At 32.9% G+C, this 22,990-nt stretch overlaps 1 protein-coding gene across 2 annotated transcripts in view; it reads left to right on the plus strand.

Moving 5' to 3' along the window:
- The window catches only part of LOC126879031 (trypsin-like), an 83,961-nt gene that overhangs the window by 12,799 nt on the left and 48,172 nt on the right, over positions 1–22,990 (plus strand). For both annotated transcript variants that reach the window (XM_050641913.1, XM_050641914.1), the window contains exon 2: positions 8,405–8,555. In XM_050641913.1, coding sequence (XP_050497870.1) covers positions 8,405–8,555 — 151 coding nt within the window. The remainder of the gene's footprint in view (positions 1–8,404; positions 8,556–22,990) is intronic.

Genomic DNA, 22,990 nt, shown 5'->3' on the forward strand with positions numbered 1-22,990 from the left:
TAGCTTGTTAATTAGTTCTAGTTTTTTCTTTTTGTTTTGGTGATTGTTTAAAAATAAATACATAAATTGTGTGTTTTTAAATAAATAGACCCCGTAATGGGGGATAAAAATCTAAAGACGTCCTCTTTGACGAAAGAAATTGATATGGACGTGTCTAGTGGAAATAGTGTATTGGAAACTAGTGGTGAAACAACTCAGGAAAAAGATGATTTGCAGTCCAAGGAAAAGGAGATAAAGCATTTTAATTTGCAGTCAGATAAGTACAATTTAAATAATATCTGGGTATATATTGAAAGAATTGGTGATTTAAGTAATTTATCAAGATTACACCCCATGGTTTTAGGGGATTTATTATTTAAAAAGTTAAAATTTACTCACATACAGCAAATACGCAGTATTGGGAAGAATAGGATAAAAGTCTTATTAAATTCTCGTTTAGATGCTAACAACTTAGTAAATAATAAGTCTCTAAAAGAACATAATTTGCGAGCTTATATACCAAATCACTTGTTAGAAGTGAAAGGGTTGGTAAGAGACGTGGATACGACGTTTGACGTTAATTATCTTTTAGAGAATATTGAATGCACGTCAAAAGTTTTAAATATATACAGAACAAAACGCAGGATTCAAAAAGAAAGTACAATAGAATATGTAGATAAGAAAACTGTAGTCATTACTTTTGAGGGAAATATTCTACCCAGTTTCGTTGCTTTCAATCGTGTTTATTTTCCTGTTGAGCATTTTGTTGGTAGGGTTGTTCAATGTTACCGGTGCCTCAAATTTGGGCACGTCTCTAAGCAGTGTAAAAGCTCACAGGAATCCTGTATACAGTGTGGTGAAATAAAAAATCCAGATCATAAATGTGAGAAAAGTATGTTTTGCATTCACTGTAAAAATAGTAACCATGTAACAATATCTAAAAACTGCCCTTTTTATGAAAAGCAGAAGAAAATCAAGACCATTATGATAGAGCAAAAAACTACCTTTTTAGAAGCAAAATTATATTGCGAAAATTCATTCTCCGGCCAAATCAGTCACAATCCTTTTTCTGTTCTTTCAAGTTATGATAAAGAATTTCCCACACTCCCTGTAAATAACAATAATGTTTCTTTAAATCGGCCTAATATAAGTATGAAACAAACCCAATTTTCAACACACCGTCAAACTATTTCTAGTAGTGAAAACCTTCCTACAGCAAAGAAAAGAAAAGCCAACACCCCTCCTATGCAATCACCAGCACATCAACCACTTTTTCCATTCACATTTGGACCTTCACAACCCTTACCTCCTAACCCATACAAACCAAACTATGGAAAAACTGACAACAAAAATGAATTAGCTAAATGTGTGTCATCTTTTATAATCAATCTTTTAAGTAACATTCGTACATTGGAAGACATAAAAACAATAGACGATAAAACAATAATTTCAGGTTTAGAACAAGTATTGGATAAAGTAGATAATAGTAAATTTTAATGTCTCTTAAAAATACTTTTAAAATAAGTCAATGGAATGCTAGATCTGCGGTTGCCAATAAAGGTAGCTTAATGAATTATTTAAACAAAGAAAAAATAGATATTCTCCTCTTAAGTGAAACATGGTTTAAAAGAAATTTGCAGTATCGATTTAATGGTTACAATCTTATCAGAAATGATCGCCAAGATGGTTTTGGCGGTGTGGGTATATTAATTCATAATTCAATTTCTTTTAGTGAATTCAACTTAAATTGTAATTTTAATAAGGATATTCAAGTTTGTGGTACAAAGATTAAATATGAAAAAAGTGAATTAAGCATATTATCTATATACAGATCACCTAAAAGTAAGAGCACAGTAGATGATTGGAAAAATATTTTTTCGGAAGTCAGTAAACCAGCAATTATAGGTGGAGACTTCAACGCACATCATGCAATCTGGGGATCGACTTTTAATGACGCAGTTGGAAAACAACTCATAACAGTTGCAGATGACTTGGATTATATAGTAATGAATAATGGTCAACCAACTATTTGTACCCGACCTGACCAAAATACTTCAGCCATTGATGTAACTTTTGTTTCGCCTGAACTAACTAGTAAAATAAACTGGTCCGTCTATCCTGACACTTTAGGTTCAAACCATTTTATCATCAACATGGAAATAAATTGCCAGAATAAAAATGAGGAGATTAATCCCGCGAGCAAGTGGAACGTAAAAAAGGCCAACTGGTATTTATATACATCTTGTGTAGAACAATTTTTTGATAAGCAATACCAAATGGAAAATATATCAGAAAAATACAATTTCTTAATAGATGGGATCAACCAGGCAGCAGAAATTTCAATTCCACGGTACAAACCTTTTAAAAACAAAATTCGAACCCCTCCCCCCTGGTGGAATAGAGATTGTGACAAAATCATCAGTGAGAGACAAGAATCACTTTCAAATTATAAACACAATTCGAATTTTGAGAACTATTTGAAATGCCAAGAGACCATAGCAAACGGTAAGAAAAAACTGAAAGCAATCGCAAAACAAAGTTGGAAAAATTTTGTCTCCACCCTTAACAAAAATACTCCATCATCATCCTTATGGAATCAAGCCAGGAAAATAAACAGAAAACCAATATCGAATACAAAATGCTTTGACAGTACATTAGAGGAAGAATTTTTTGACCAGATAGCACCACCATCTGTTAAACCACGAGAAATTATAATACCTACTACAAAAAATAATGAAAAGGAATTTTTACTAGAACCATTTAAAATTGCTGAGTTAGAATATGCACTCAAAAACAGATGCAACACAAGCCCAGGACTAGACAATATTAAATATCCTATGATTCAATTTCTTCCTAAAATTGCTAAACTCTTTTTATTAGATATATTTAACGACATAATTATTAATAATTCAGTTATTTATGAATTTAAAGAAGTAATTATTATTCCTATTCTCAAACCAGGTAAAAATTCCAACTTAGCAGATTCGTACAGACCCATTTCCCTTATGTCTTGTTTACTAAAAACATTAGAACGAATGATCAAACATAGACTAGAATGGTGGTTAGGTAGGAATAACTTACTTCCAGAATTTCAATTTGGATACAAAAAAGGATGTGGTTCTATAGACGCTATTGCTACATTAGTAACAGACATTCAGGATACATTTACCAATAATACATATCTACCTACAATATGTTTAGATATAGAAGGTGCATATAATAGTGTGTGTCTTGACATCCTAATGGAAAGAATGATTAGAAATTTTCACATACCAGCTGCATTAGCGAAAACCATACTCAACTTTTACACTTGCAGAAAAATTTATCTGAGATCTAATAATAATAGACTGATAGGTCCTCGATATAATAACCTAGGACTTCCACAGGGGTCAGTTTTAAGCCCTCTATTATTTAATCTGTATACAGCTGACTTGCACAATATTTCAATGGTAAATAACAGCTTTAATATAATACAATATGCTGATGATTTTCTGATATACTCATCTTCCAAATCATACGAAAAGTGCATACAAATTTTAGGAAAAATGGACGACTTCTCTAATAGCTGGTTCAAAGAAAATGGATTTGAAATAGCACCGAGCAAATCCAGTATATGTATTTTCACGAGACATAATCTCCCAAAAATAGACAAAATAACAGTAAGCAGTCGTGAGTATAATTTCTGTGCCTCAATTAAATATTTAGGGATGATTCTTGACCGTAAATTAACTTGGAAGCTACACATCGAATTCATGTTAAACAGATGCAACAAGGGATTAAATTTCCTTAAAGCAATTTCTAAAACTTGGTGGGGAGCCGATGTAGAAACGGCATTGCTTTTTTATCGATCGTACATAAGATCAATCATCGATTATGGATGTGTTTTGTATGGTTCAGCAGCTAAGTATATCTTGGGAAAAATAGATGTGTTTCAAAATACAATATTACGTATTTGCCTGGGTACTATGAAGTCAACTCCAACCAATTCGTTATATGTTGAATCTCTCGAATTTCCATTGAGATATAGGAGACAATATCTTAGTCAAAAATTTCTGATTAATATTTGTCATAGAAACCCCTCTCTCTACTCCAATATTAGCAAACTTAATAATGCAGATTTAATAAATAAATATTGGATCCACAAGAACTCCCCTCCACTTTGTGAGGCTTTTAGGAATCTCTCATATTCTGATTACACCAACTCACATACATATAACAGCTCAAACTTTGAAGATTTTGATGCTTTTTTTCAAACTATTACGGTAATTAAACCAAGGTACCATGTAAATACTGCAATCAGCTTCAATATTTTAAGAAATTTATTAGAAAACTGGCCCGAATCAACAGTTATTTACACAGATGCATCAAAGTCTTCTTTTGGCACTGGATGCGCTTTTTATATCCCCTCAAAAAGTATAGAAAACATGTTTACACTGGATCATAATTTTTCAATTTTTACTGCTGAAGCCATAGCAATTTATGAAGCATTAAAGTATTTTAAGAGTTCCAATGACAGCTCCGCAACAATTTCGTCTGATTCTTTGTCGGTTCTTTTAGCCATTGAGACCATGTTTTTACCCAGTAAAAACACAAATATTTACATTCTTCTAATTAAAAAAATTATTTTTGAATTACACCATGAGCAAAGAACAGTTAGATTTTTGTGGATTAAAGCTCACATAGGGCTCGAGTATAATGAGCATGTAGATATATTAGCTAAGAAAGCCATTGCTTCTGGTGTGAAAACAGATTATAAGCTCTGCATTCCAGATTTATTTATAAAAATCAAGAATGATCTAAAGAAACAGTGGAAACAAGAATATTATGAATATAGTCAACACTCCAAGTCACAATATGCACTGATACAACCCACAATCCCGAGTGAATTTTGGTTTAAAAATTACTCTGTCCCACGTAGATAATTTACATCTATTATCAGAATGAGATCTGGACACGCGTGTTATCCAGCCCATCTAGCAAAACTTAGAATTTTAAGTTCCAATTTATGTGAAGATTGTCAAAAAGAAGCAGATTTAAACCATATTTTCTTTGAATGTACAAAATATATACAACAAACTGATGACTTAATAAAAAATTTAATCAAACATAAAATCCTTCCTCCCTATAACATTTGCTACCTTTTGTCATTAAATAATAAAACCGTATATGACTATTTAACAGAATTCATTTCAAAAAGTAACCTTCACTTGTGAGCACAGTTAAACTAGTAACCTTTGTTTTACCCCATTTGTTTAAAACCTTCTTTCCGTGACCCAGTCTAGTTTGTGTATTAATTTAATGTCTTGGTGGGTCCCTAGACGAGAAGCGAGTAACCATGTTATTCCTTACTGATAATCAAATAGGTATAGTGATAATTACTTTCTTTTCTTTGCTTTAGGAAGAACTTAAAAAAGTTGTGACTGGCTGAATGGCAAAAGCCTATGCCAAAAAAAAAAAAAAAAAAAAAAAATTGTTGTTTATTGGAATAATTATTAGCGCCATTTACTTTCGTACTCCTTATGTTGCACAGTAAAATATTCGTTGTCGAAGTAATCCAAAACAGGCGTATGTTCGTGGAATGGCCCATATCAGCAATTCACTAAAACAAAATCGTTATGTAGAAAGAGTAAACTTACTTTAATAAAATTTTTTTTATAAAGATATAGATATTTATTTTGACAAATATAGGAAATACAAAAAAAAAACAAATACACGGCTCACATAAGAACTATTAATACTAATAATAATCAACCATATTTAGTTCAAACATGGCATTATTTAACCTACACATCTTTGTTTATTTTTTTCTTTTTATTAATGAAATATTAGTTATTTATCTGTATAATATTAAGTCACACAATAAACATTGTTTAGCTAAAACAAGAGGGAAAATACAACCAATGTAAAACATTGAAGCAGACATAATAATATATAATTTTCTTAATTTTTATAATCTAAAAGAGACAGCATACCTAATCATTAAGAAATTTTATTACGGGAAAGTATTATTAGTTTACATCTAAGTCATTTAATACATATTAACTAATTCACGGTTTTCGGCAATAACATTTCTTAACCATAAACATATATTTCTTTTAGACTAACTGATTTCTTTATCTCAAATAAATTAACAGAAAAAATCCTCAGCGTTGCACCCGCCATGTTTGATATAGCGTCGTATTGTATATTTTTATAGAAGACGATACATTCAAGAAACCTATTATAGTTGATACATAAGTATACACATTTTTAAAAAGGTACTTACATGTATGAAGTTCTAGCATTTCTGGAAGTCCCCGCAGTTGGTTAATAACTCCTTTCTTAATATTGTTCTGAAGCTATATATTATATCATTCTGTCCCTGCTTTAAATTGTGGCATATTTCACAGTTAGAATAATAAGCTCCTTTATTTCAGAGTCGTCCATCATTATACCTAAAAAGCATATAAAGATACTATTATGTTTCTTTTTTAACCATTCGGATACGCAACCATATTATTATTACATCTTAAATTACTCAATTTACTTTTATTTAATACCTATATATGTACGTACCTTCAAATTATCCGTTAATTTTTAAAGTACACCAATAAATCCAACATCCATCTCTAATATGAACATGAACATATCACGCCATCTTGACAAACACTGATGACTAAATCATAAATAGTTAATCTGTGCAATTCTTTTGTGGAAGAAAATCTCTTTGCAAGTAACATTTCGGCATTAATGACAAATTTTTTATTTTATAACCACAGTTACTACAAAGGGTATTTCTGAAGAATTATTTCTTGTGGTTTAAAATATTTATTTGATTGCAATAAAATTTCTTGTTCACAAATATAAATATGGATTAACTTAACATTATATTCCGTATACTGCAAAATATTTGTAGTTTTCAATTTAAGAAATAAAAACTTTAGGATAAGAAAATTAAATGTAACCATTAATGCATTTCTTAGTATTGAAGAAATTATCTCTAAGAAATTATTGAGTTGTGTTTAAAAAACTCGTTTCTTTATATGTGAACCGGTATGTTTAAGTTAATAGGATATGTCTACTTTTAAGAAATATTGCTCAAAGAAATCGGTGTTTTAGGAGAAAAGAAATTGTTCTCTCGGTGTAGAGGCAATAATTCTACCCCTGTCAAAATTGCTAAAATGGTGGTTTTTTGATGTCTTCGAACTCGAGGCATATTCTTGCAATGAATACAATTTGACTGAGGAATAATAACTAAAAAATTTCTGTACCAACCGGTCTTCATAAATTGGTCTTTTCACAAAAAAAATTTAAAGATAAAACTTTATTTTTACAAAAACTATAAAACATAAAACATTGATATTGTTATCATAGCATGCTTTAAATATAGTCATTGTGCTGCCAAAAAATTAAGTTCAAGAAATGATTCCTTCTTGGTGTAACACTTCTAATGTCACTGAGTATAAATCCTCGTTTATATCTATTGAAATATAGGTTCATTTTTGTTTTTGCTTTCACCAATTTTAAAAATAAATATGAAAATTTTGAATTATCCAGGTTCATCTGTACCAGGGACTTTGTAAACACAACCCCTCTGTTTTTATAACAGCAAGAATGACAATAATAGGTGTCGAATGAAAGCTTATAACCAATGGATGGTACTAAAGATGACAAATTTGACTTCGGACTTCCGGCTTTAGAGTTGCTACCGGAAGTACTGTTTTAAAGTCGCCCAAATAATATAAGCAATATAATATTCGACGTGCTTTAGGAAGACGAAAACAAATAATATACTTCCGGTTTCATGTCTGTCTATCCTTCTGTCCATCTCTGCGCGAATATAACTACTTCGTTATTAAAACAGACAGAATGACAAATGAGGTACTGAATGAAATTTTATAACCAAAGATGGTATTAGGGGTGAGCAATTTAACCTCGGACTTCCGGTTTTAGAGTTTCAACTGGAAATACTATTTCAAAGTCGTCAAAATAGTACGAGCGATATATTACTCGACGTGTCTTAGCAAGATAAGAATAAATATATTCTTCCGGTTTTTATACTACTTCCGGTTAAAAAGGTGTAATCGAAAGTTTTACAGTGTAGTCGCAGAAATAGTACATGTGATATATCAATCATCGCATATTGAAAAGTTAAGCTCGAATATTTAATTCCGATTTTGATGTCATCCCCGGTTAAAAAGTCACTCAAAATTAGAGAAATCATATTATCGACTTAATACAAAGAGTTTAAATATCGACTTCCAATTCTGATAACGTTGGGTAAAAACCTAGAACTTACGAAGTCCAATTTCTTGTTAATATTACATTTGTTTTCTTCTATAATCTGAGTAGCAAATAAAATTTTCTCCTTTTTTTTTTCAGTTTATAATGGTTTATGTATTTAAATAAATACCAAGCTTTCTACTAATGTTCATATCGCTTTTAGGAAACCATTTTCGAATTTTTGGTGGAAGCGAGACATCTATTGAGAAACATCCATGGATGGTTTCACTTCAGCATTCTTCTCTAGGTCATTTCTGCGGTGGATCTCTTATAAACTATGACACGATTTTAACAGCAGCACACTGTATTATAGGGTGAGTTGTTGATAAAATGCATGAATACGATAGGAAAGCGAAAGAGGTTTTATATGTGCATATTTTAATAAATTTGTTCCGGTTTCACCAACAACAAATAGATCAATGAATAAATGTATTTTTCTACAACCGTGTTAAAAATGCAATTTTTAGCACTCCATACGAGCGTTAAAAATGCTACTTTAAGGCACTAGTGCTCTAAAATATTTTTTTGCACGATTGATAATTTTTGACTGTTTACCGTGACAGATTTTACGTCAGTAGGTGACATTTACTAGCAACTCGACGGTAAGTAATCCAACTCGACGGTAAGTACTCCAACTCGACGTTAAGTAATTCACTTACCGTCGAGTTAAAAAATCTCTTAATTCTTGCCTTCGCACCATTTTTTAAAACTTTGGTAGGTATTTTGATAACGGATTTTGGATTTTTCGGGAATAATTGCGGAACACCCTTCTTCCCAAGCCCGTTCAATTTCTTCAAATTCACTTTCGCTCATATTTTAATTTATAATAATCAAAATTGTACTTAAAATTATTGACAACTAAATAAAAACTCAATTCTCCATTGTTGTTATGCACCCTAGTTACTACCTAACAACCAAAGTATCTATCTTGATAAAATGAATGAAACTAGTCAATATGACGAAAATGTTTAATTTTATAATTTATAATGGTATCAATCGTGCAAAAAACGTTATAAGCATGTCGAACGTTAAGGGTAACCGATCTCAGAAAATAATTGGAGTCGTAGCTCCGCTCCTCCTCCAAACAATTGTCTTCGATCGGTATAAAACCCTTACCGTTCTCCATACTTAATATACTATTAAGGCACTGCAGTTCGTATTGACCGTATAGACAATTTTGATGTAATGTCAAAAAATATAAAAATGGAATGTCAGTCACGTTCAAGTAAAAGTTTTTGTAGATATTGTCCTGTAATTTCGTTTGTAGAAAAAATATTGTATGATATGCGTGTTAAAAAGTACATTTTTAAGGCAATCATGTGAATTGCAGAACTCGCTATCGCTCATTCTGCAAGCTTTCACATGCGTGCTTTAAACGTGTACTTTTAACACTTATATCATAAATAACTATTTTGATAATTTGAAGTTAAACTGACTAATTTACTTTCTTAAAAAAAATTTAGGACTTGTTTGTAAGACCTGTTTGTAAACACACGTTTTATAATTTACGGTCGCTTTAAACAAATTACCGCTAAATAAAAGCCTTTTAATAGTTAAGTTTTACTAGTGCAGTGACATAAAATACCAAGAAGAGCAACTGTGAGTAAATTTTTAATATTAACTGCATCCAGACGATTTTTGTTAGGCTGATTGAAGTTAGATATCAGATACACAAGACTGAAAAGTAATTAGCTAGTAAAAACTCGCCTAGCGAAATAAAGAATTTTTAACAACAAAAGGCAGGGTCGGCCTGGGAAAAATGTTTTGGACAATAATTATATTTAACAAAATAACTTAGCAAATTTGAATATTTTAAATAAAATGTCACAACCAACATTTACAAATCAATCTTCATCCACCAACACTCACCCAGATAATAATTTAAATAATATGAATACCTCCAACACATCTTATGCAAGCACTGTCTCAAAAAATATCTACAAGTATCCTAACAAAGACCAGGCACTTATCTTCGGCTCCATTCAGGGAGCAAAACTTCAAGATTATCTTCTCCAATTGGGACCTCCGGTAAAACCAATAAACATAATTTTCTGTAGCAGAATTTCACACAACAGAATATGTGTTTATCTAACCAATAAATCACTGGTTGATGAGTTTTTAACTAATCATGGTCAAATTGTTGTCAATAATGAAGTCATCAAAGCAAGACGTCTAATTTCACCAGCAGACAGACTAGTATTATCGAATGTAAGCCCAACGATCCCACACGAAACTCTTGTAACCTTACTGGAAAATATTGGATTAAAATTAGTTTCTCCAATAAACTTTCTTAGAATAGGTGCATCAAATCCAGAATACCAACACATACTCAGCTTCAGAAGACAGGTGTATATCGCTCCTTCCCCAGATATTACCATACCCGAATTCTTAGAAATAACACATGATAATCTATCATATCATATCTTTTTAGCCCTAGACAGTCAACGCTGCTTCACCTGCAAATTATCGGGTCATGTAGCATCCCAATGCCCTTCGGGCAATATTAACCCACATTCCCAACAATCATCACAACCCACACATAATGTTCCAATCTCGTCAATATCTCAACCGGATGAAACATCTCCTAATGACTTAAATTCCCACTCAATAAATAATATTCTACCCGAAAGTTCCTCAGTAGTAGAAAATTGTGCAAACGTCGCCAATACTGCTTTGATCACATCCAATCTGGTAACAAATCCAGATCACACTGCTCAATCTGAAAATATCCCAACCTCGGACAAAACTACTAAGTCAACAACTTCATCCGCAACAAAACGAACAGCTGAAGATATGACCCCAGCCACTCCAGAAGAACAAATGCCACCCAATACTTCTACCTTCTCTCTTCCCCAAACAGTCGTTCAGAAAAACAAAAAACCCAAATCTAATACATCGGATCCAGAAATAGAACTTACTGAATCTATTATAAACTATATCGACTCTCATTCTCCTCACTTCATAATCAACAGCCATCAGCTTAAACAGCTCCTAGAAAATACATACGGATCGAGGGATGTTCTTAGCATTGCGGAAGACTTCACAGAAGATATTCCAAAACTAATAGATATGTTAGAAGAACTACATCCTCACGCAAACACTAAGAAACTAAAAACTCGTGTCACAAGGCTAAAAAAGAAATTACTAAAGCAATCCCAAGATTTAAGTGATACCCAATCTGATATCTCAAATACATCTCAAGATACCCAATAAATACATTCGAGTCATTACTCCAGTGGAACTTAAATGGGTACTATACCCGTTTAAATATGCTACAGCATATCATAGTCCTCCATTCTCTGGACATATTGTGTCTACAAGAAACTCACTTCCGAGACGAAAATGTCCACAAAATGAGGGGATACAATGAATTCGTTAAAAACCGAAATGTACAAGTTGCGAGTGGCGGCGTAGCCATTTACGTCTCAAAGAATCTACAAGCAACACAAATTAGAATAAATACAAACCTAGAAGCAATAGCCGTAAAAATTAAAGCACAACTAAATTACACCATCTGCAACATATACATTCCTCCTGACCATTATTTAATTGAGGATGAACTGGAGTCTCTAGTTAATCAACTTCCAACTCCTTTCATTCTTCTAGGAGATTTTAATGCCCACAATTACTCCTGGGGTTCTCAAAAAACAGACAGAAGGGGACGAATTCTATCAAACATATTCAACACCATGAACATAAGTTTACTGAATGATGGCAGCAATACTAGATTCAATATAGCTACTGGCAATTCTTCTTGCATCGATCTTTCATTATGTAGTCCAACTATTAGTCCTTACCTTGAATGGAGAGTTATGGATGACTTACTAGGCAGTGACCACTTTCCTATAAAATTAACGAATTCAATTATAAAAGACAAAATATCAAACGGAGATAGTATCCATCAGAAATGGAAAATAAAGAAAGCCGACTGGAGCTCTTTCTCAAAAACCATTGAGAATAACATATACAAAATTAAAGAGTGGAAGGACGCAAATACAGCAGTAACTCAACTTAACGAAATAATCATAAAAGCCGCTGAATTTTCAATAGGAAAAACAAAACATATCAAGAAATTTAAACCTGTGCCTTGGTGGAATGACGAATGTGCCGAAGCAATACAAAACAGCAAATCTGCTCTAAATAGATGTAGGAGGGAGAAAACCGCAACAAGTATAATTGAATACAAAAAACATAGGGCAAAAGCAAGATATATTACCAACAAAAGTAAAAAAGAGTCATGGAAGAAGTTCGTAGGAAGCATAAACAGAAACACTACAATATCATCGGCATGAAGGAAGATACAAGGTATTTATGGAAACAAAACTTACCATGTCATTAAAGCATTAGATTATGACGGCAAACGAATAAACCAAACAAAAGAAATAGGTGAAGCATTCGCAGACTATTATCATAAGCTTTCCATAAACAGAAATATAACTAATGATAACATTGCCCTCCCTACGGAATTCAAAGAGCTGGCAAACCTTAATTCTCTAAACAAGCCACTGACAAAAGAAGAAATGGAGGAATCTCTCTCATCACTAAAAGACAGTTCTTCTGGTCCCGATGACATCCCTCCAGTTTTTCTAAAAAATCTCCCAGAAACGGCGAAACAAATCCTGCTTAATATCTTTAATCACATGTGGAATACTAGTGACTTCCCCTTAATCTGGAAGAAAGCAACAATCATCCCCATACTTAAATCTAACAAATCTTCACTCTTGACTGAATCTTACAGGCCAATCTCCCTAACCTGCTCCATGAGTAAATTGCTAGAAAAAATAATCAACAAGAGACTAATATGGTTTTTGGAAACTCACAAATTATTAATTCCCGAACAATCCGGATTTCGACCATATAGAAGCACAGTTGATAACATTATTGACCTAGAAAGTCATATTCACGAAGCATTTGCTACTAAAGATAAATGTCTAGCAATTTATTTTGACATTAATAAAGCCTTTGATTCTACATGCCATAAAATCATCCTAAATAAACTACATCACTGGGGATTGAAAGGCAATATAATAAATTTCATACGCAATTTTTTATCTCAAAGAGAATTCCAAGTCCGAATTTCTGGAACAATATCATCAACCAAGAAACAATTAAACGGCACACCACAAGGATCAATTCTCAGCCCAACTTTATTTTTAATTGCTATGAATGATGTCTTAAAAGATTTAAAGAAACCAGTTGTAGCCAGACTTTACGCAGATGACATGATCGTGTTTATCAAGGGAAGATGTCTTAGCACCATGGCTCAAAGCCTTCAGCAATGCATAACATCCTTCGAACGTTGGTCTATAATGTCTGGGTACAATTTCTCCCCAAACAAAACAAATTGCATATTATTCTCAAAAAGAAACATACCAGAGCAGCATCGACCATCAATATTCCTATACAACCAGAAACTAAGCTATACTCCACACATAAATTTTCTGGGCATGATATTCGACGAACGTCTGTCGTGGAAAAATCATATTAAAACACTAACTCTTTCTTGTCAAAAGGGCTTAAATTTATTAAGATGCTTAGCAAACAAGTCTTGGGGATCTGATGGTCTAATGCTGCTAAAAATATACAGAAGCCTTATTCGATCGAAAATTGATTATGGATGTATTGCATACACATCTGCTCGTCCTTCAATATTAAAATGCTTAGATACTATACACAACACCGCAATAAGAATAATTCTAGGGGCTTACAGGACAACGCCTGTAGAAAGCCTATACTGCGAACTGGGCGAACCAGCTCTATCTTTCAGACGACAAATTCTTAGTTTATCCTATGCCTCCAGAATAGCATCAATACCATCAATTCCTGCTCACAAAAACACGTTCTGTAATCGTTTCAAATCAACTTTTCAACATAGCACCTCTCCACCACCCTTTTATATTAGAATTCACCGGTATATATCAACGTTAAATCTCCAAAATTTCCCCAGAACGTGGTTAATGAATGAACACAGCATTCCTCCATGGATTATCAGAACCCCACATGTAAACACCCAATTGACGAAATATAATAAATACGATACCAATCCACGTCTTATATATCAAAATTATAAACAAATAGTCGCAAAATATAAAAATTATACCCACTTATTCACTGATTCTTCTAAGTCTTCCCAAGGTGTAGGAGCAGCAGTATACATAAACAATGAAACCAAATATTTATTTAAGCTTCCCAGCTCCTACAGCATCTTAAATGGTGAACTTTATGCCATATTACAAGCGTTGAAGCACATTTCCAATGCACAAACCAAACACTCCTTAATAATATCTGACTCACTCAATTCACTGAGACTCATAAAACAAACCTTTACGAAAAATCCAATAGTCATATTAATCAAAGAAATATTACACAGTCTGCATCAAACAGACTCAAAAATAGTTTTTCTTTGGGTTCCCTCTCATTCTGGAATCGAGGGAAATGAAAACGCTGATCGTTGGGCTTACACAGCTGCGCAATTACCAACATTGGCAGAACAATCAATTCCAGCCGCAGATACAAAACAATTACTAAAATCAATGACTCTCAATTTATGGAGTGAAAAATGGAAAACATCCACGAGCAAGTTAAGAGACGTTAAAGAAGATACTGGTCCATGGAATCCACATACAACCAACAGATCGAACCAAGTCATCTTATCTCGTCTTCGGTTAGGACACTGTAAACTTACTCATGAGCATCTCATTACCCATACCGAAGCACCAAAATGCAGAAGATGTAATATACCAGTATCAGTAAAACATGTGCTAACAGAATGTGATGAATTCGCCCCTCACAAACAATCTATATCTGGTTATTCAAACAATATGAAAGACATTCCTAACCTGCAAACCGACTGTAAACCTCTTTTCCAATTCCTTAATAAATGTAACCTAGTAAGTAAGATTTAATTGTACACAATTTCATACTTTTGTAAACTTATTAATTGTATTCTCGTTACCCCGCTGATGACCTTCGTGGTTAATGAGGTTATTTCTAAATAAAAAAAAAAAAAAAAAATTTACAGCGAGATTAACTTGCCAATTTATTCAGAGTGAATATTTATTTGATAAATAAATAAAATAAGTGGTGGATTATCTTATGGCAGATAAATTAAACTTTGTGGTGTGGACTGTACAAAATTTTTATGTGAATAAAATAGAACAAATTTATAACTATTACAAAAGTGACAATTCTAAAATTAATTCTGACGTGGAGTCTTTTCTTTTTTGTTGTAATTGATGTATTACTTTGTTGCTATAGTAACTGCATATCGCCACCTTTGGATGTTCGAATACAAAGCACAGGGATCTAACAGGCGCTATATTGCCGCATTGCACTATTTTTCTTGGTAATGTCTATTTGGTATAAATGTTCTAACATACTCCCGGCGTTGAAGCATACTTCAAAACAGTAAAAAAAAAACAAATGTCAAACCAAAAACAAAAAGTTAGTCTTTTGCAATAAAACACTGCAACACTATTACTCTTCTATTGGGAGTTGATAGAGATGTCTTGTAGATCTGGTGATGAATCTATTGGAAGTTTTGATGTCGGCTACTCGAGTTTCTCCATCTCTACCGGGAAATAATTTACTATTCTTCCCAGAGACCATTTGCATGGAGGTAGATTTGTTTCACGGATGATAACCAAGGAACCAGGTAAAACTGCGTTGGTTGAGCTTTGGTTCCATTTATAAGTTTGGTGTAGCTGACTGATATATTCCTTGGAAAAGCGGTTCCAAAATCTCTGGTGAAGCTGTTGAACATGCTGGAATCTGCTTAGTCGATTGGTGGGAAGATGTAACAGATTTGGTTCAGGAATAAATACTAAAGGACGTAACGTCAAAAAAGGAGAAGGAGTTCTCGGTTCCAAGTCAGATGGATCTTCTGATTTGGCAAACAGTGGTCTCGAATTTAAAATACATTCAATTTGATTAATCAAGGTGAGAAGTTCTTCATATGTCAGATTTATATTCTTAGGTGTTCTTTTCATATGATACTTCATTTGTTTAACTGCTGATTCCCATAAACCTCCAAAATTCGGGCTATAAGGTGGGGAAAAATGCCAAGTGATATTTTTTGTTAAAGCAAAATCATGAATTTTATTTTGGTTGTTGTCTAAAATGGTTTTAATAAATCTTAACTCTTTACTAGCGGCTTTAAAGGTTGAACCGTTGTCAGAGTAAACATTGGTAGAAATTCCTCTTCGTGATAAAAATCTCTTAAAACATGCAAGAAAACGTTCGGTTGTCATATCAGTGAGTAATTCCAAGTGTACTGCTTTTGTTACAAAGCAAACATATACACATAATATATAACATTTTAAAATTCTGCTTCCACGTCCCTTTTTTTCTTTCAGTGGAAATGGACCTGCATAATTAAGTCCTACATTTTCAAAAGGATAGGCAGGAGTAATGCGTTCGTTGGGTAAAGGTCTCATTTTTACACAATTATTAGGAGGTTTCACGCGAAAACATTGAATACATTGTCTTACAATTTGTTTTACTAACATCTTGCCAGAAATAGGCCAATATTGTTGTCTGATAAATGACAATAGAAGCTGTGGTCAAGGATGCAAGTAATTGGTATGGTAGTGTGTAGTTAATACATGAGATTTTTGCAAAAGAATTGGTGTCTTTACATTATTTGGCAACAGTGAATGCATAAGTCTGCCACCTACCTTGAGTAATTATTTATCTAATATAGGAGACAAATGAAGCAATCTGGATTTTTTACTCAATGGCTTATCATTTGACAAACAAAAAAATTCATCATGAAAGGATTCTGCCTGTACAAGTTTGATCAATAGCAGAAATGAATCATTGGTTTCGTGAACATTTAAAAGTACGCTTGGGGCTTTTGTCTTATTTTTAATACTTCTAATAAATCGCATAACATATGCAAAAACTCTTTTCATTTTATGCAAATTGGAAAATCTGTTAATGAAATTAGTAATCCAGCTGTTTTGAACAGTCGAATGAAGTGATACCGGAATGGTTCTTTTAAGCTCTGATAATTAAATTATTTCATTGATTGAATCAACTGGCCACAAATCGGGATTCTGTCTTAAAAACTGCGGTCACTGGAACCATAATTGTGATTCAAGAAAGGATTCAGGAAAGATTCCGCGACTAGCTACATCTGCGGCATTCTCCTTTATGTTGACTTAATGCCAACTATCAATACTGGTGAGTGACTGTATTTTTGTTACCCTGTTGGCAACAAACACATGCAACTGGTTGGGTTCCAGTTTTAGACAACTCAATACGATCTTTTAGTCTGACCACATGTATATTGGCATATTTAGAATTGATGAAGATCTGGAAACTTTGTCAATTAATTGGGAACCTAGTAGGGCTGCACACAATTCAAGTTTAGGAATTGTCATTGGTTTTATAGGAGCAACTTTTGTTTTTGAACACAGAATGTGAGCATGGTATTTGCTTTTTGCATCTATGGTACATACATAAATACAACTTGCATAAGCATGCATGGAAGCATCACAAAAACAATGGATGCTTGTAATTTTATGATCTGATCCAAGTACTGGTCTTGGAATGTGTAATTTCTTTAGACAAGGTAGTTGGCTATGCAGTTTGGTCCAACTGTTATTTAAATCTGGAGGGATAATGTCATCCCATGGTTTTTGAAGTCGAAATAGAGTTTGAATTATTAATTTAGCAATTCATATAACTGGACTTAAAAGACCTAAAGGATCATAAATTTTGGAAATGACAGATAATATTTGGCGTTTAGTAAATAAATGATTGGAGTTTTCAGTAAGTGAAATTTTAAAATAAAGGATATCTTGTTGACTCATCCATTGGATGCCAAGAATTTTAAAACTATCAGAATCTCCTATATTAATAACATTGTTGGAAATATCATTACAATTAATATTGATTATGGTTTCAGAGTTATTAGAAATCCATTTTCTAAGAATAAATTTTCCAGATTCTAAAATTTTAAAAATATCCTTGCATCTCATTTGTAACTCTTGTAAGTTATTTGAACCTGTCAACAGATCATCTACATAAAAGTCTTCTAATATGGATTTTGCAGCTAAGGGTAACTGAGATTAATTTTCAAAGGCTAACTGCCGCATGCACCTCATTGCCAAGAATGGAGCTGATTTTTGGCCATAGGTTACAGTATTTAACTGATATATGTCAATATTATCTGTTGGATTGTCTCTCCAGACAATTTGTTGCAATGGTCTATCCTTTTCATGTACAATCACTTGTCGGTACATTTTTGATACGTCTGCAGAGACCACATATGTGTATTGCCGAAATCTAATGAGGATATCAAAAATATTATTTTTGATCTTTGGTCCAGTATACTGTAGGTCATTAAGGGACCAACCAAATGTACTGGGGCATGAACCATCGTAAACTACTCTTAGTTTTGTGGTAATACTGGTTTCTTTCAAGACTCCATGGTGGGGTAAAAAATAAAATTTTCCAGAAGGATGTAAACTAACAGAGGAAATAGCTTTAACCATTATGTCCTAGTTCTTGATATTCCTTAATAAATTGTTTGTACAAATCCTTCAGTTTTTTATTTTCCGAAAATCTTTTTTCTAACAACAAAAATCTGCTAATTGCTGCATCTAAACAATCTCCCAATAAATCAGGTGAAAATTTAAATGGAAGCTGAACAATAAATTGTCCATTTTCTGATCTGGTGGTAGTGGTTTCAAATATTTTCTCACAATGAATATCATATTTTGATGGTGGTATGGGATCTTGTATTGAATCAATATCCCAAAAGCGCTTTAACGTTCATCTTCGGCGATAGTTCTAGTGAAATGACACACTGCACGACTTGTCTCATAGGCGATAGCTCCGTTTACTATCCAACCCAATTTAGTGTTTTGTAAACTTGGCAAACCTTTTCCTAGGTTGATTTTTCCATCACAAAGGAGGTTACAAAATAGTTGGGCACCAATAATAGCATCAATGCTACCAGATTCATTAAACAATGGATCAGATAACTGAATATTAAATGGGATATTAAAGTTTTTAATATCAAAACTGGTTGAAGGAATTTGATTTGAAATAGCTGGTACAGCATAAAATATAGATGAAACACTAAAATTATTAACTCTGGAACATACTGTAATTTGACATTTTTTGGTAATATTTGATAGTGTTTGATTTATACCACTAATGGATAGGTTAGAAGGAATCATAGATATATTAAATTTTTTACGCAAACTTTCTTTTATTAAGTTTGTTTGAGCACCACTGTCCAAAATTGCTTTACATGGAATTAATTCATTATTATTAGATTTAACATTAAAAATCACTGTTGACAAAAGAACTTAGGTATGTTTAAAATTCATTGCTTGTGCAGAAAGCTGATGTGTTACCGTTGGTGGCAACTTAACACTTTGTGCACAATTAATTGATGATGGCTCTGCTGATGGCGAATTAGCAGTGTCAATAGAGTGTTGTTGATTATTTTCAAAATTGATTAATGAGTTATGTATTGATTTACACTTTGTACATGGTCTCAAAGTACATTCTGATGCTTTATGTTTCTGTGTCAAACAATTATAGCACAACTTTAAATTATTGACTTTAGACAATCTACTTTTTGTATCTAATTTAAGGAATTCGATGCATGAATATATTAAATGGTTACCTCTACACAAAACGCAAGACATATCTGCTGCATTAACTTGGAATACTCTTTTTTGATACTCACCTCGACTATCACGGTTTGCATGTTTATAGTTATTAAAACTAGAATTATTACTATAATTACAATTAGGTTTTTGACTACTTTAGTCTTGAATCTCTTCCAAAGTGTCTACGTTTACTTTTAGAAAATTAAAAAACTCTGCCAAAGTAAGAAGCTCTTCTTTAATATGGCATTCCTTCCATTCTCTATAAGTTTGTCTATCTAGTTTATTGGAAATAATATAAATCAACAAAAGGTCAGATAAACTACTTTTTGTAATTTTTAAACTGTCAATGGATGACATACTGTCCGAGACACTGTCTAATAAATCCCTTAAATGGTTAGGTGATTCTTTTTGGATCGAATCTAAATTAAAAATAGCTTTAATATGTTTATTAACTAATAACTTTTTATTATCATACCGCATACAGAGTGCATCCCAAACGGTCTAATAATAATTTCCCGAGAATTCAACTTTGTCAACAATGCGTTTGGCATATCTATCTACATATTGTCTCAAAAGTTGAAATTTATGAATATCTGGAAGTGTGGTATTTGAATGAACTACGCTAATAAATGTCGTTTTGAACTCAAGCCAATGTTGAAAGTCTCCTCTAAAAGTATTTAATTTAATTTTTGGGATTAAACTATGATTTAACGAGTCTACATGTGGTGTAGAAATAGAAGGCAATGTATTAGTTACAGTATTGGTGCTAATGTAATCTTTTAAAAACTAATTGCTTTAAAATACCTGTTTTCGAAAGCATCTCTTTCGTCAATTTGTTCTTGCAATTTATCTTCACTGACAGCAATCTCAATTTGTAGTTGGACCTCTTCCAATTCAGCTAACAGATTGCTACCAGAGTCATACCTCAATTGAACTTCTGACATTTCAGGTTTGCTAGCTGGTGTAGCATTTTTTAATAAATTTACAAAGCTCTCTAAAATTGTTAACTTACCTTTATATGAACCTCTGGTTCCTATATTGTTAGCTAAGCTACTCATTTTAAAGATTTATGGCAACCTTTACGAAAACAACACTTAAGAATAACTGGAAATAACTTGATGAATTATTACTATTAGCTGATTTATAATCTATGGCGATATACAATCGAAAAATATGGAAAAATCTTTTTATGGTAATTCAAATTAAAAAAAAAAAACACTGTTTGATCAAATCTTAAAGATAATAGAAATGGAACAAACTCACAAGTATTGAGGGTTTTGGATCCTATAAATGGTAGATTGAGCTGTCTTCGACCTCTGAACTGCCACTAGGTTACAACTATGGATTCTATTTTTTATTCACACTATCCTGGCTGCGGCAGATAAATTAAACTTTGTGGTGTGGACTGTACAATATTTTTATGTAAATAAAATAGAACATATTTATAACTATAACAGAAGTGACAATTCTAAAATTAATTCTGACGTGGAGTCTTTTCTTTTTTGTTGTAATCGATGTATTACTTTGTTGCTATAGTAACTTCATATCGCCACCTTTGGATGTTCGAATACAAAGCACAGGGATGTAACAGGCGCTATATTGCCGCATTGCGCTATTTTTCTTGGTAATGTCTATTTGGTTTAAATGTTCTAACAATAAGTCTTATTTGACGTTAGTAAAATGGAGAAATGTCAGTTTATTGGTCTTTATTCATAGAATAAACTACTATTTGTCGTTGGTGAAACCGGCCATTTTTAGTAAAATATTTATTTATAAAATAGTCTAACGTACACTACCAGTACTTCTATCATTAAATTTGGGGAATGTATTTTAAATGGGATTTACTTTTTCGCACTGTGTTTTGGCACACTTTCATATAATCAAATATCCTTAACTTTCGCGTTGTCATGGTGATGACATAATGAGCAATAAATTACGACAAAAGTTTTGACAATTTTGTGGTTTGAAAGAACTTAGAATTTTTAAATATCAAAGTTCTAAAAATTGTAGAATAGAAATGAATTCCAGTGACGAAGAGTTACAGTTTTTTTATTTGTTTATCGTAGATAAAATATTGTATGAAACTGTGCGTGAAGTACTTTTTGCTAACTTACGCGATGTATAGCACTCCCTCCGCTGTCGCTTATGCTCTAAACATCGCGTGCGTTCGCAAAAAGCATACTTCACGAACTGTTTCATAAATAACTATTTTTCAACCCTTACTTTTCTGTATAAAATACTGTCCAATACCAAATATTCAGAATTAATATCCGATATTGAACAGTATATTTTTATCACCCCGTACATCACATAAACCAATTTGTTATTGTATATTTACATGTGCGGGTCTCTAATTTAGTTCACGAATTGTAAATTGTAAACAATAATTCGGGGAATTGCATATTTAATTTGATGATCGAATATATTTCTTTGTTCTCAATATTTTGTAAACATACTCAGCGCGTGGCCTGACACCAATACTGGTGCCACCGCTGAGAAAGAATATACATTTTAGAATCATTCTCAAGAATCACTGCAACCAGGCCAGAGGTGCCTTTACCTTCATTTCTTCATACATTCAACATGTAGTATTATAGAATCTTCAACTAAATCGCGTACAAGCCATATCAGTACTCAACGTTCTCCTGGGGTATCTACCCTAGTGTCGGTCTTATAAATAAATTATCTAAGTTCTACTGGTGTTTCAATCAACTGAACAGCAGCCTCCACTGAGCCCAGAAGATTAGACTTGGTCATTATCGAGCAAAAGAAAACATCGAGGAAGTGACAAGACTCGACAAACCTATATACAGTCCACGCCAAACAACACCCGTAGAACAGATAGACGACACTAGGCCCGGGAGAACCAGACCACAGATCCAGATAGCCACTACAGAGCCAGATATCGACAGTCAAGCGCCCTAGAGCCACAACAGATCCATATAGCCACTACAGACCCAGAGATCGACAATAAAGCGCCCTAGAGCCACCACAGCTCCAGATAGCCACTACAGAGCCAGAGATCGACAATCAAGAGCCTCAGAGTCACTACACAGCCAAGACAAGCCGTAGAGACTCAGTGTTAAATTAGGGTTCATAGTGGGAAGAGAATTTATAAA

The sequence above is a fragment of the Diabrotica virgifera genome, chromosome 1 (genome assembly GCF_917563875.1).
Source record: "Diabrotica virgifera virgifera chromosome 1, PGI_DIABVI_V3a".
NCBI lineage: Eukaryota > Metazoa > Arthropoda > Insecta > Coleoptera > Chrysomelidae > Diabrotica > Diabrotica virgifera.